The sequence below is a fragment of the Palaemon carinicauda genome, chromosome 39 (genome assembly GCF_036898095.1).
Source record: "Palaemon carinicauda isolate YSFRI2023 chromosome 39, ASM3689809v2, whole genome shotgun sequence".
NCBI classification, from domain to species: Eukaryota; Metazoa; Arthropoda; class Malacostraca; order Decapoda; family Palaemonidae; genus Palaemon; species Palaemon carinicauda.
The window spans coordinates 39,343,882-39,357,372 of NC_090763.1; the positions used below are offsets into that span (position 1 = coordinate 39,343,882).

At 40.2% G+C, this 13,491-nt stretch overlaps 1 protein-coding gene across 1 annotated transcript in view; it reads right to left on the reverse strand.

Moving 5' to 3' along the window:
- Nucleotides 1-13,491, reverse strand: part of CCT1 (chaperonin containing TCP1 subunit 1) — a 57,543-nt gene that overhangs the window by 28,896 nt on the left and 15,156 nt on the right. The window contains exons 2-7 of the mRNA XM_068362803.1: nt 8,059-8,144; nt 6,689-6,793; nt 5,674-5,795; nt 5,044-5,143; nt 1,865-2,057; nt 1,022-1,167 (exon numbers count right to left, since the gene is read on the reverse strand). Coding sequence (XP_068218904.1) covers nt 1,022-1,167; nt 1,865-2,057; nt 5,044-5,143; nt 5,674-5,795; nt 6,689-6,793; nt 8,059-8,144 — 752 coding nt within the window. The remainder of the gene's footprint in view (nt 1-1,021; nt 1,168-1,864; nt 2,058-5,043; nt 5,144-5,673; nt 5,796-6,688; nt 6,794-8,058; nt 8,145-13,491) is intronic.

Consider the following 13,491-nt stretch of genomic DNA (forward strand, 5'->3'; position numbering starts at 1 on the left):
ATGTCCGCCCTGGAGGGCTGAGCACTAGTAGCAGGGTCGGGAGTCACCACTACAGGGGAAGGAATAGGTTGAGGGGCATGGGGAGAGGAAAAATCAAAAGAGCGAGAAGAACTCCTCCTGATCCTATCCTTCTCTAGCCTACGTGCATTTTTAAGGAATTCGTTAAAATCGAATTCCGAAAGCCCAGCGCATTCCTCACATCGATCTTCCAATTGACAGGATTTACCCCTACAATTGGAACAAACGGTGTGAGGATCTATGGAGGCCTTCGGAAGACGCCTAGTACAAGCCCTAACACTACACTGCCTGTACTTAGGGACTTGAGACTGGTCAGACATCTTGAATTGTAGAAATAGTCAAGGGGGAATTCCAAAATCTAGCAAAGTTCGTTAACAATTAATCCAAATTAAATCAAAAAGCTTGCTAAGCTAATGATAAAGATTCCTGAATAGCGAAGGCTAAAATCTAGAGCGAATACATCACCAAAATCGTGAAAAACAACTCCAGAATCAACAGCGTATCCAAGTAGGTCTTGCCGGTGGCACGACAGAGGAAAAATTGAGTTCTTGTTGACAAGAAGTACTTGAGTACCTGCTCACAGATGGCGCTGTTGTGTACACCCCCACCTGTATAGCGATCGCTGGCGTATCCCGACCTTAGATTTCTGTCGGGCAACGGAGTTGACAGCTACATGATCATCGGGTAAGATTAATATTGAAAATATAAAGACTTATGTCAGCCTGTTCAACATACAAACATTTGCTGCAAGTTTGAACTATTATAGTTCTACCGATTCATGAACAGTATAATCGAAATTGAAAATATCAAAAGACAATGAGAGATGAACACTGAATATGGAAAACAGAATGGGACAAAAAAAAAAAAAGTAAGGAAAGACAAAGGTACACAAGAAAATAATTGAGGCAAAGAAATTGTAAAAAATAACATACTGTACTTATCAATCATGAATTGAAACACCAGAAATGAAAAAAATTAAGACAAAAAAACTTAAAAACAATACCTTTGTTATATCTGATTCCCGTTGTCTAATGGATTCTAGCTTTGCAGGATCATTAACTAAAACATGGATGCCCAATTTCATTTTCTCTTTTTGCAGGGAGAAGTCCAAACAGGCAATCTTTGCATTAACAACTTTCTTAGCCATTGCTGTGGGAAAAATGAAAAATTTACTTTATAAATATTAGTTTTACCACTAATGCACTTTTTTTCTAAACAATACTGCTATAATACTTTTTTCTATTTAAAACCAATTTCTCATAAAATGACAATAAAAAATCAAAGGCTATTGAAATCAAACAAACACTACTGAAATATATGTGGATGGCAAAGTTGATAGACGATCCCCCCATATAAAATTTAGACATACAACTCTACATAAAATAATATCCAATTACAAAAATAATATCATAACCCATAAAAAAAGTAATATAAAAATAATTTTTCATAATAGGCATCTTTTCATTTCACATAAATCAGTTATATCTTACAAACCAAGTATAAATCAGTTAGTAAAAAATCCAACAACTCTCTAGCAGTAGTATCTCAACTGTTTAGGAACACTTTTCCTTTCTGCGTGCAAGCAGAAAACGAGTTGCAAATGCCATTACATGGTTTACACTTTGCTCGTGGATATGCAGGTCTGCTGCCATCTTGTTTAGACAGGTCAAACCTCTGGTTTTAAGATACAGCTATGTGCACGCATTGGTAAAAAGATAAAAAAATTATAGCCTTATGTGAAAATATGAAGACATTTAAAACAAATTTAAGATTAAAATGTGATATGTAAAAATAAAAAAAAAATCAGAAATTGCAAACACGTCTTTATACAGAAAACAATCCTTACCATGTGATGCAACAGTACAATTCAAAGCATATCCATTCACAATAATGGACTCCCGGGCTGACTTTCCATGAGCCTTCAAGATATTGACAGCCTTAATTGGATACTTAAATCCTCCTTTCCCATCTGATGTTTTGACTGCCATTGCCGCATCAACAACCATATTGGCAAAGAAATCACTGTCGATGGAAATGACCTGTGAAAATCAATAAAAAAAGAAAAAAAACTGTCAGAATTTGAAATTTTTACACATCCCCCAGGAAACCTTCGGAAATAAGCTCTATGGTAAATGCACACAGACCACTTCAACTAATAATAAACTTAATTCACTACTATCTAATATAAAAAAATGTTAATGATACCTACATTCAAAATTTTCCACATTCAATTTCTTGGCGTGGTACATACATACATACACCAAGGAACTTCCCCCAATTTTGGGGGGTAGCCGACATCAACAAATGAAATAAAAACAAAAAAGGGGACCTCTACTCTCTACGTTCCTCCCAGCCTGACAAGGGACTCAACCAAGTTCAGCTGGTACTGCTAGGGTGCCACAGCCAACCCTCCCCCATTATCCACCACAGATGAAGCTTCATAAGGCTGAATCCCCTACTGCTGCTACCTCCGTGGTCATCTAAGGCACCGGAGGAAGCAGCAGGGCCTACCGGAACTGCGTCACAATCGCTCGCAATTCATTCCTATTTCTAGCACGCTCTCTTGCCTCTCTCACATCTATCCTCCTATCACACAGGGCTTCCTTCACTCCATCCATCCATCCAAACCTTGGCCTTCCTCTTGTACTTCTCCCATCAACTCTAGCATTTATCACCTTCTTTAGCAGACAGCCATTTTCCATTCTCTCAACATGGCCAAACCACCTCAACACATTCATATCCACTCTAGCTGCTAACTCATTTCTTACACCCGTTCTCACTCTCACCACTTCGTTCCTAACCCTATCTACTCGTGATACACCAGCCATACTCCTTAGACACTTCAACTCAAACACATTCAATTTCTGTCTCTCCATCACTTTCATTCCCCACAACTCCGATCCATACATCACAGTTGGTACAATCACTTTCTCATATAGAACTCTCTTTACATTCATGCCCAACCCTCTATTTTTAACTACTCCCTTAATTGCCCCCAACACTTTGCAACCTTCATTCACTCTATGATGTACATCTGCTTCCACTCCATCAATTGCTGTAACAACAGACCCCAAGTACTTAAACTGATCCACCTCCTCAAGTAACTCTCCATTCAACATGACATTCAACCTTGCACCACCTTCCCTTCTCGTACATTTCATAACCTTACTCTTACCCACATTAACTCTCAACTTCCTCCTCTCACACACACTTCCAAATTCTGTCACTAATCGGCCAAGCTTCTCTTCTGTGTCTACAACCAGTACAGTATCATCCGCAAACAACAACTGATTTACCTCCCATTCATGGTCATTCTCGTCTACCAGTTTTAATCCTCGTCCAAGCACTCGAGCATTCACCTCTCTCACCACTCCATCAACATACAAGTTAAACAACCATGGTGACATCACACATCCCTGTCTCAGACCCACTCTCACCGGAAATCAATCACTCACTTCATTTCCTATCCTAACACATGCTTTACTACCTTTGTAGAAACTTTTCACTGCTTGCAACAACCTTCCACCAACTCCATATAACCTCATCACATTCCACATTGCTTCCCTATCAACTCTATCATACGCTTTCTCCAGATCCATAAACGCAACATACACCTCCTTACCTTTTGCTAAATATTTCTCGCATATCTGCCTTACTGTAAAAATCTGATTCATACAACCCCTACCTCTTCTAAAACCACCCTGTACTTCTAAGATTGCATTCTCTGTTTTATCCTTAATCCTATTAATCATTACTCTACCATACACTTTTCCAACTACACTCAACAAACTAATACCTCTTGAATTACAACACTCATGCACATCTCCCTTACCCTTATATAGTGGTACAATACATGCACAAACACAATCTACTGGTACCATTGACAACACAAAACACATATTAAACAATCTCACCAACCATTCAAGTACAGTCAAACCCCCTTCCTTCAACATCTCAGCTCTCACACCATCCATACCAGACGCTTTTCCTACTCCCGTTTCATCTAGTGCTCTCCTCACTTCATCTATTGTAATCTCTCTCTCATTTTCATCTCCCATCACTGGCACCTCAACACCCGCAACAGCAATTATATCTGCCTCCCTATTATCCTCAACATTCAGTAAACTTTCAAAATATTCCGCCCATCTTTTCCTTGCCTCCTCTTGGCGTGGTAACAAGGACATATTTTTGCATCTTGCTGGTAAGTTTACACAAATTAACAATCTTGGAGACAAAGAAGTAAAGTTTATTCCCAACTGACAATATAGTTTAAATCAATAAATTTGAATTATGATTAATGCAGCTAGTGCTAAAATTATTGCATGTATGGTCTGAAACTTAAAATTCCTTTAATGACTTTTTTTAAAACACATGCTATTAATTTTGAAATGGGCTAAACCTATAGAATTTGGACTACTGTACATTCTTTAATCAAATCTATGGGAAGATGGCACTTTTCCATTGAGCACAAAGTTCTAAATTATAACTTAATTTTCAAAATTTATCTTTAAATACCAACAATATTACTTGGTTAACTATACACCTGACACTCATCATTTTAAGAAGTTTGTTACAGTAGCAAATGATTTGGTATGAGACTCTATAAAATCACCTTCCGGTGGTACAGTACCACTAGATTACAAAGAGATTTGTATGAGAGCAATTGAAAGGGGCACTACACTGCATAAAATGCAAAATGAAAGAATATCCTTATAATTATTATTAGCCAAGGGCTCCAACATGGAAAAAGAGCCCACTGAGGAAAGAAAATAAGGAAATAAATAAACGATATGAGAAATAATGAACAATTAATATAAAATAGTTTAAAAACAGTAAATTTAAAACAGGTACTACAAATATAAACTATAAAAAGACTTATGTCAGCCTGTTCAACATAAAAATGTTTGCTGCAAGTTTGAACTTTTGGGATTCCAATTGTTTTCCCTTCTGCCAATACAATTCTTTTTTAATCTATTCAGAGTATTCACATTCACAAAATTCATAGAAAAAAAAATTATCTCTCACCTTGGATGACATAGCTGTCTTTGCTGCTGATACAATACATTCTCTTCCAAGTTCATCTGTATTGATAGTAAGATTGTTTTGGATATACCGACATGCTTCCCTGAAAATAAGTGACTAATTAGCAATAGCTTTTTTTTTCAATATCGGCCATTCAAATTCATTACACTAGCGATGTTACTGTAGTAAGACATTGGTTTTAGCTATGGTGGAGAGGGGACTTGAGCATGGATAACAGGTGTAGAGTATTCATTTGGACCCTCAGACATCACGAGAGCATAATGATCTTCTATAACCCCTCTGCTACTCAGGAGTAATCTTTAAATCTTCAGTTACCTATTCTTTTTCACATGTTTCCTTAGCCAAGCAATCCCAGTCACACCAAAATGTATAATTTTAAAAACAATACATCAACATTTGCAGCGATGCATTTAAGCCTACCTTCCCTCCAACTTCCCTACCTTGCACTTACAAACCTATAAATATACACATATGATATTCTGTGGAAATTTGCTGGTTTCTGTGTCTTAATCTAAAATATGCATGTATAAAGACAGTAAATATGAAAAGACAGAAGCACAAGATGAAAATATTTTTTTTAAATGTTACAGTAAAACTTTTTATTGGACCTACTTGCAAGCCAGTTTGTATCCAGCAATGATGGATGTAGGATGAATCTTCTGTTTTACAAGGTCATCTGCAGACTTCAGAAGTTCAGCAGCAATGATGACAACACTTGTTGTTCCATCACCAACCTATAAAATATAAATCACCAAAATAAATTTGAGATATATTAGAATAAAAATTAAAAAAAAAAAAAACTTCCTCAATTCAAGTATAACTTGGGGAACTACCTTTTGTTATACACAACTGAAGTGTGTGAATACGAACACTATAGCTAAAAGTTAATGTTTAAGAGAAATAAGTCGTATCCACGAAATGACGTAACCCAAGAACACACTCCAAATCTCTTTCAGGGAAGTCCTTCAGAATCACTTTGTTTATACAAATTATTAAGCAGCATCCAATTTTTCACAGAATAATTTGAAGATTTACATGTCTTATGTAGCTTATGTAGTCATTCAAAGAGTTACGCTAATTCAATGGTAACTTACTTTTGGAAAAATTTTTTAAGATAAATCTTCAAATCCAATAATGTCCTTATAAGATCCATTTTTAATTGCAAAAAAGTCATTAAAAAATTCAATTTGGGCATAAAAAAAATACAAAATAAGTTGGTAACAACTTATGAAAATAATGAATTAAAAAAAAAATTAAATCAGTATCCTATTGATTTTTCTAACTAATCAATGTTATAATTACAAGCTCAGCTACAATCCTAGTTGGAAAAGCAGGATGCTATAAGCTTAAGGGCTCCAACAGTGAAAAATAGCCAAGTGTGGAAAGGAAACAAGGAAATTAACTACAAAAGTAATGAATAATCAAAACAAAATATTTTGAGAACAATAACAACATTAAATTAGATCTTTCATATATAAACTTCTAAAAAGGAAGCCTAAAAATTTTAGATACAGAAGACTTAATCTTTAATAACTAACAGTTTTATATTTCCTTTTGTTCTCCTACCACACAGAGAATGGTTTGAATTCTTTAGTTAACATACAACACAAAAAGACGCCTAACTTACCTCCTCATCTTGCAATTGCGCCAGTTCTACTAAAACACGTGCTGCTGGGTGTTCTACCTCTAGAAGTTTCAATATGGTTGCACCATCATTTGTTACTGTTACATCCTATAAAGTTAAATGGAAAATGGGGAAATATAAACATAACAGAACAGAGTAAATGCTTCAACATTTCACAATAAAAAATACAGTGCAACCTTTCAACACTAGCATAAATAAGTATCAAAATCTTGTCAGTATATTATCTGTAGGATTCTAGAGGATTGTCTATTCATATCTGTTGTACATGTTATAATTATTATATGATCCTATTTCATTTATGTGCATTATAGGATCCTATTTCATTTATGTGTATTGTGTCGTCTATACATTATGTGCATTATAGGATCCTATTTCATTTATGTGTATTGCGTCACCTATACATTGGCGCTCATTTGTGAGAATGTAAGCAAATGGTGTTTCAGTTTGGCAGCTCATTTACTCGCTGCGTATATGGTACAGTATTATTGTCTATAGACTTTAGCTAAACTTTATTATCTATTATATGCTAGCAGCAAATGGTTCATTAGCTAGCTGTGTATACTGTGAATTTACTAACTGACTTATATATGCTATTAGCTGTCAGTGTAATTTCATATTGAATTTATTTTGACTGCCGATGCAAATGCCATTTTATTTCTCATCGTGCTATCTTTCATTGCAGATATTATCATTGTCATGTGATGCCTTCTAAGTGATGATAAACATTTCATGAACAAAAAGTGAATCTTATTTACATTCAGTAAAGTTAAGGACTCCGCAACCTACTTCAGGGATTCACTGTAGATGAACCTATGAATTTGGGCCATATATGAATGAAGGAATAAGTAAGCATTAACAGGAGAATAGAAGTTTAAAAAGGCAGTGGCCCTTAAGGGGGGGGGGGGGGAACAACAGCACTAGACCATCATGAGTTGTCTTTAGGTCTTTAGTGTACCCAACATTACTAACCACCAACCCAGCAGGGTACTAAGTACTGTACAGTAATGCCTTCAGTGCGAGCACCTCATGGTATCATAAAAACTGGATAAACCAACAAAATAAAATATTCTTCTTCAACACATACAGTATTAAGAAAATATGGTAAACCTATACTGTTGTGCATTGTATAAGGAAATCTTTTGAGTACATCACTAACAATGTATCATTAGTGCAGATATATCTTGGGAAAAAAAAAAAAAAAAAAAAAAAAAAAATCAAAGCTTGAACCAGCTCATACTGTTTAGAATTCTTATATCAAAAAGATTGAATCAAACTACCACATAAATTCATAAAACCATTGAGGCTAACTTGAAAATAATCATTAAAATTTAAAACACACAAAAGTTACTTACTCCAACATCATCAACAATCATTTTATCAAGGCCAACAGGTCCCAACGAGCTCTTGACGATGTTGGCTACTGAGCTGGCAGCAATAACTGAAAATCACAAAATACTACATATTAATAACTCTAAAATGGAAGGATAGACATCATTTCAGCTTCAAGGATTTAAAATTGAAAATCCAAAAGGCATAAAATGAAAGGACAATCTGAATAAGAAATTTATTCATTGCACGAAAAAAATAAGATAAGCAAGTTTCCATGTAACCATATAACAAAATGACAAATTTTTTAAATAATTTGTATTTTTTCCTTGCAACACATACCCAAGTCTTTCAGAGTGACTTCAGACTACACTGAACACCCATTAAATTGTTAACCAGGTCGTTAATACTAATGACGAGTGGTGTCTGGAAACCGTGCCCATCTGTCAGTTAGCTGGTGGTTGCTTTTGACCTTAAGCTTGAGACTGTATAGGCTAGGTAGTTAAGAAAAAATATCTAAAACGTAATTTGTAGATTTCTAGTTATACAAACAGGAGTCCTTTAAAATAGGGGGGAAATAACTGAAGCTGTTAATATGTTATTTTCCTTAGTAAAATAAATTTTTGAATATACTTACCCGATGATCATATAGCTGCATCCCTGCTGCCCGACAGAAAAAATCTACGGGAGGAATACGCCAGCGATCGCTATACAGGTGGGGGTGTACATCAACAGCGCCATCTGTCAAGTAGGTACTCAAGTACTCGATGTCAACAACGAACCAATTTTCTCCTCTGTCCCACTGGTTCTCTATTGGGGAGGAAGGGTGGGTCCTTTAATTTATGATCATCGGGTAAGTATATTCAAAAATTTATTTTACTAAGGAAAATAACATTTTTCAATATCAAACTTACCCGATGATCATATAGCTGATTCACACCCAGGGGGGTGGGTAGAGACCAGCATAACAAGTTGACATTATGAGCTAAGTATTCCGTATTTCATTTTAGCAGTTATTCAAAATAACAAGCATAAAATAAATAAGTACCTGGTAAGGAAGACGACTTGAACAATTACTCTGCCTTTTTAAGTACGTCTTCCTTACTGAGCCTCGCGATCCTCATAGGATGCTGAGCGACTCCTAGGAGCTGAAGTATGAAGGGTTGCAACCCATACTAAAGGTCCTCATCAAACCCTCTAATCTAGGCGCTTCTCAAGAAATGATTTTGACCACCCGCCAAATCAAGTAGGATGCGAAAGGCTTCTTAGCCTTCCGGACAACCCAAAAATATTTCAAGAGAAAGATTAAAAAGGTTCTGGAATTAGGGAATTGTAGTGGTGGACCCCCACCACTACTGTACTCGTTGCTACGAATGGTCCCAGAGTGTAGCAGTTCTCGTAAAGAGACTGGACATTCTTAAGATAAAAGACGCGAACACGGATTTGCTTTTCCAATAGGTTGCGTCGAATCTATTTTTCAGAGATCTATTTTGTTTAAAGGTCACGGAAGTTGTGACAGCTCTAACTTCGTGTGTCCTTACCTTCAGCCAAGCTTGGTCTTCCTCATTCAGAAGGGAATGAGCTTCTCGTATTAACAGTCTGATAAAAATAGGATAAAGAATTCTCTGACATAGGCCTAGGCAAAGATGAATTCTTAACTGAACACCATAAAGCTTCAGACGGGCCTCGTAAAGGTTTTAAATAGAACTTAAGAGCTCTTACAGGACATAATACTCTTTCTAGTTCATTTCGAACCATACGATAAGTTTGGAATATCGAACGATATTGGTCAAGGCCGAGAAGGCAGCTCGTGTTTGGCTAGAAAACCAAGATGTAGAACATGTAGCCGTTTCGGATGAGAATCCGATGTTCTTGCTGAAGGCATGAATCTCACTGACTCTTTTAGCTGTGGATAAGCATATCAGGAAAAGAGTCTTAAAGGTGAGATCTTTCAGGGAGGCTGATTGAAGTGGTTCGAACCTGTCTAACATAAGGAATCTTAGAACCACGTCTAAATTCCAACCAGGTGTAACCAAACGACGCTCCTTCGTGGTCTCAAAAGACTTAGGGAGGTCCTGTAGATCTTTATTGTTGGAAAGATCTAAGCCTCTGTGACGGAAGACTGATGCCAACATGCTTCTGTAACCTTTGATAGTGGGAGCTGAAAGAGATCGCTCTTTCCTCAGATATAAGAGGAAGTCAGCTATTTGAGTTACAGAGGTACTGGTCGAGGATACGGATACTGACTTGCACCAGTTTCGGAAGATTTCCCACTTCGATTGGTAGACTCTAAGGGTGGATGTTCTCCTTGCTCTAGCAATCGCTCTGGTTGCCTCCTTCGAAAAACCTCTAGTTCTCGAGAGTCTTTCGATACTCTGAAGGCAGTGAGACGAAGAGCGTGGAGGCCTTGGAGTACCTTCTTTACGCGTGGCAGACGTAGCAGGTCCACCCTTAGGGGAAGAGTTCTGGGAACGTCTACTAGCCATCGAAGTACCTCGGTAAGTTATTCTCTCGCGGGCCAGAGGGAAGCAACTAGTGTCAACTTTGTCCCTTCGTGAGAGGCGAACTTCTGCAGTACCTTGTTGACAATCTAGAACGGAGGGAATGCATATAGATCTAGATGAGACCAATCTAGTCGAAAGGCATCTAAAAGAACTACTGCTGGGTCCGGGATAGGTGAGCAAAGTATTGAGAGCCTCTTGGACATCGAGGTTGCGAAGAGATCTATGGTTGGCTGGCCCCAGGTGACCCAAAGTCTCTTGCATACATCCTTGTGGAGGGTCCAATATGTTGGAATTATTGTCCCTTCCTACTGCTAAGACATTCAAGTTGCCTTGGAAGAAACTTGTTACTAGTGAAAAGGCTAGACCTGTTGAACAGGAGAGGAGGTCACTTGCAAACTCGTACCATGTCAGAGAGTAGGTCCCTCCTTGCTAGGAGATGTACATCAAAGCAGGGAGTTGTCCGTGTTCACCTCCACTACTTTGCCTTGAAGGAGAGACCTGAAGCTTTTCCAGGTCAGACGTACTGCCAGAAGCTTCTTGCAGTTGAAATGCATTGTCCTTTGACTCGAGTTCCATAATCCCGAGCATTCCCTACCGCCTAAGGTCGCACCCCAGCCTACGTCCGATGCGTCTGAGAAGAGAACGTGGTTGGGAGTCTGAACAGTCAGGGGAAGACCCTATCAAAGGTTGATAAAGTCCTTTCATCAAGTCAGACCAGACTTATCTTCCGGAAACCGGGATCGAGACCGCTTCTAGCGTCTTGTCCTTTTCCAGTGAAGAGCTAGATGAAACCGAAGAGGACGGAGGTGTAGTCTTCCAAGTGACACCAATTGAACCACGGATGACAGTGTCCTAACCAGACTCATCCACAGCCTGACAGGGCCGTGTTCCTTCTTCAGCATCTTCTGGATGGATAGCAGGGCTGGGGGTTGATCGTCTTGTTCAGCCATGTCCTCATCAGAGGGTTCCTCATCCGAAACTGATGAGGAAACGGCAACGGAGTGGGCAACGTCTGACTCGCTGAATCCGGTCGCACTGGTGGATGCGTGACGGAGCTGGACACAAGATCATGGTACTGCTGCACAGTCTGTGAACTGTCAACCATGGGGAAGCGAGGAAGTACAGCGACAACCCGAAACTGTCTAGACTGTCTGGGTTGTGCAGACAACCCCTTATCGGGTTGCTGAGGTTGCCGCACTGCGTCACAACAAGTCACCTCTGCTGGTTGTTGAACGTCTTCCCAGTGACACACTGAACGTCCACAACCACCTCCGAGATTCGCTTAACGTCAACGTGCGACTGGCAACCCACACTGGGTCGCACCGGTGGAGGAACCATCTCAACTGGCGGACGTGAGTAGGATACCTCAGCGTCAACAGGGCGTACAACCAACCGGTAGGAAGGTTGTTGGCAAGAAGGTTCTTCTCCGTAAAGAATTCTCTATCAAGGACTAAGCTTGGACTGCATGTCTTGCAACAAAGCCCAAGGTCTATGGGAGCAGGTGTGGCAACAGACGGGGTTAGCGACTGAAGCGGAACCATTTACCCTCCCTGGAAGCATGTTATGCTTTAATTAAAGTCCATAGGAGGCTAAGCAGCTTAAGGCTTCTCTCCAAATGACAGAGTCCTCAAGGGAATATCAGAAGGAGGGAGAACAGCACTTTCTCATCTACAGGAACCATGTCCGAGAAAAGCTAGGTTATCTCAGTGAGGGTTTCACTGGTGCATAAGCAGCAGACCAGAAGGCAACGTTATGAAACTGCTTGACAGTCTGTGAACTGTCAAAAACTGAACTGTCAACCCCAACAGGTGCGTGAGGACATACAGCACTGGTGTATTAGTAGCACAACAGAAGGCAACGTCATGTAACTGTTTGACAGTCTGTGAGTTGGCAACAACCAAAGCTGTGTGGGGAAGCCTCAACTCCTGACTGACTAGTTTGCTGCGGACGAGTGGCGGTAACCACAGTGTGTTGCGGAGGCTGACACACCGTGTCAAAACACGGCAGCTTGTGGTAGCTCACGCACGGCAACGGAGTGCTCCGTGTGTCTGTGGGAGTCAGCATGCATCTGGCAGGGTCGACTGCGCATGGGTGGAGGAGCTCTCACAACAAGAGTGTGGGAGCAGGCAGCCATGCCGGGCGCACAACCGTGGCAGGCTGTAGGCCAACGGGTGCATCGTCAACCTTCTCCGCAGTCTGATTGTGGGAGCTGGCAACAACAAAAGCGGAGTGCTGGTGCGTGGGAGGGACTGCCGTGGGTTGCGGAGCATGCCGCATTGCGGCAAAACACGGCAGCTTGACAGCACCTTCCCACTGCTGATGCGGTAGCTCACGCATGTTAACGGAGGGTGCAGCATGAACATGCATCTGGCAGGATCGACTGCGCATCGGTGGAGCTCTCACAGGTGGAGTGTGGGAGCAGGCAGCCGCAGTATCTGCTGAGCGCACAACCGTGGCAGGTTGTAGGTTAACAGGTGCAGTGTCAACCTTCTCAGCACGATACTCCTGCATGAAGGAAGCAAGCTGAGACTGCATATCTGCAGCATAGACCACTAGGGTCTATAAAAGACGGCAACAAACGGAGCTACTGTCCGTTGTGACTGAGGGTCTAAAACAGTTGGTGCGGCAACAGACGGAGTTACTGCCTGTTGCGGTACCACCTTGCCTCTCTCGGAAGGTGTGCAGTCGTCGGATGACTGCAGCGAGTCCGGACTGACCCAGTGGCTACACCTAGGCCGTTGGACTTGCGCGGAAGGGACCGACTTGCGAGAAACCTCTTCCGCAGACGAGGAATAAATGGGCTCTCTCGTCTTTGTGTGGGTGGGGTGATCACGTCGGCAACGTGTGTAGATACACCCGAAACCACGGAGGGAAACGTCTGTTCGTCGATCAAGGCCTGTGGAACCCATAAGTCCTTCGACATTACTTCTCCCCTGGGCTTGGGAGCTTGTAAGA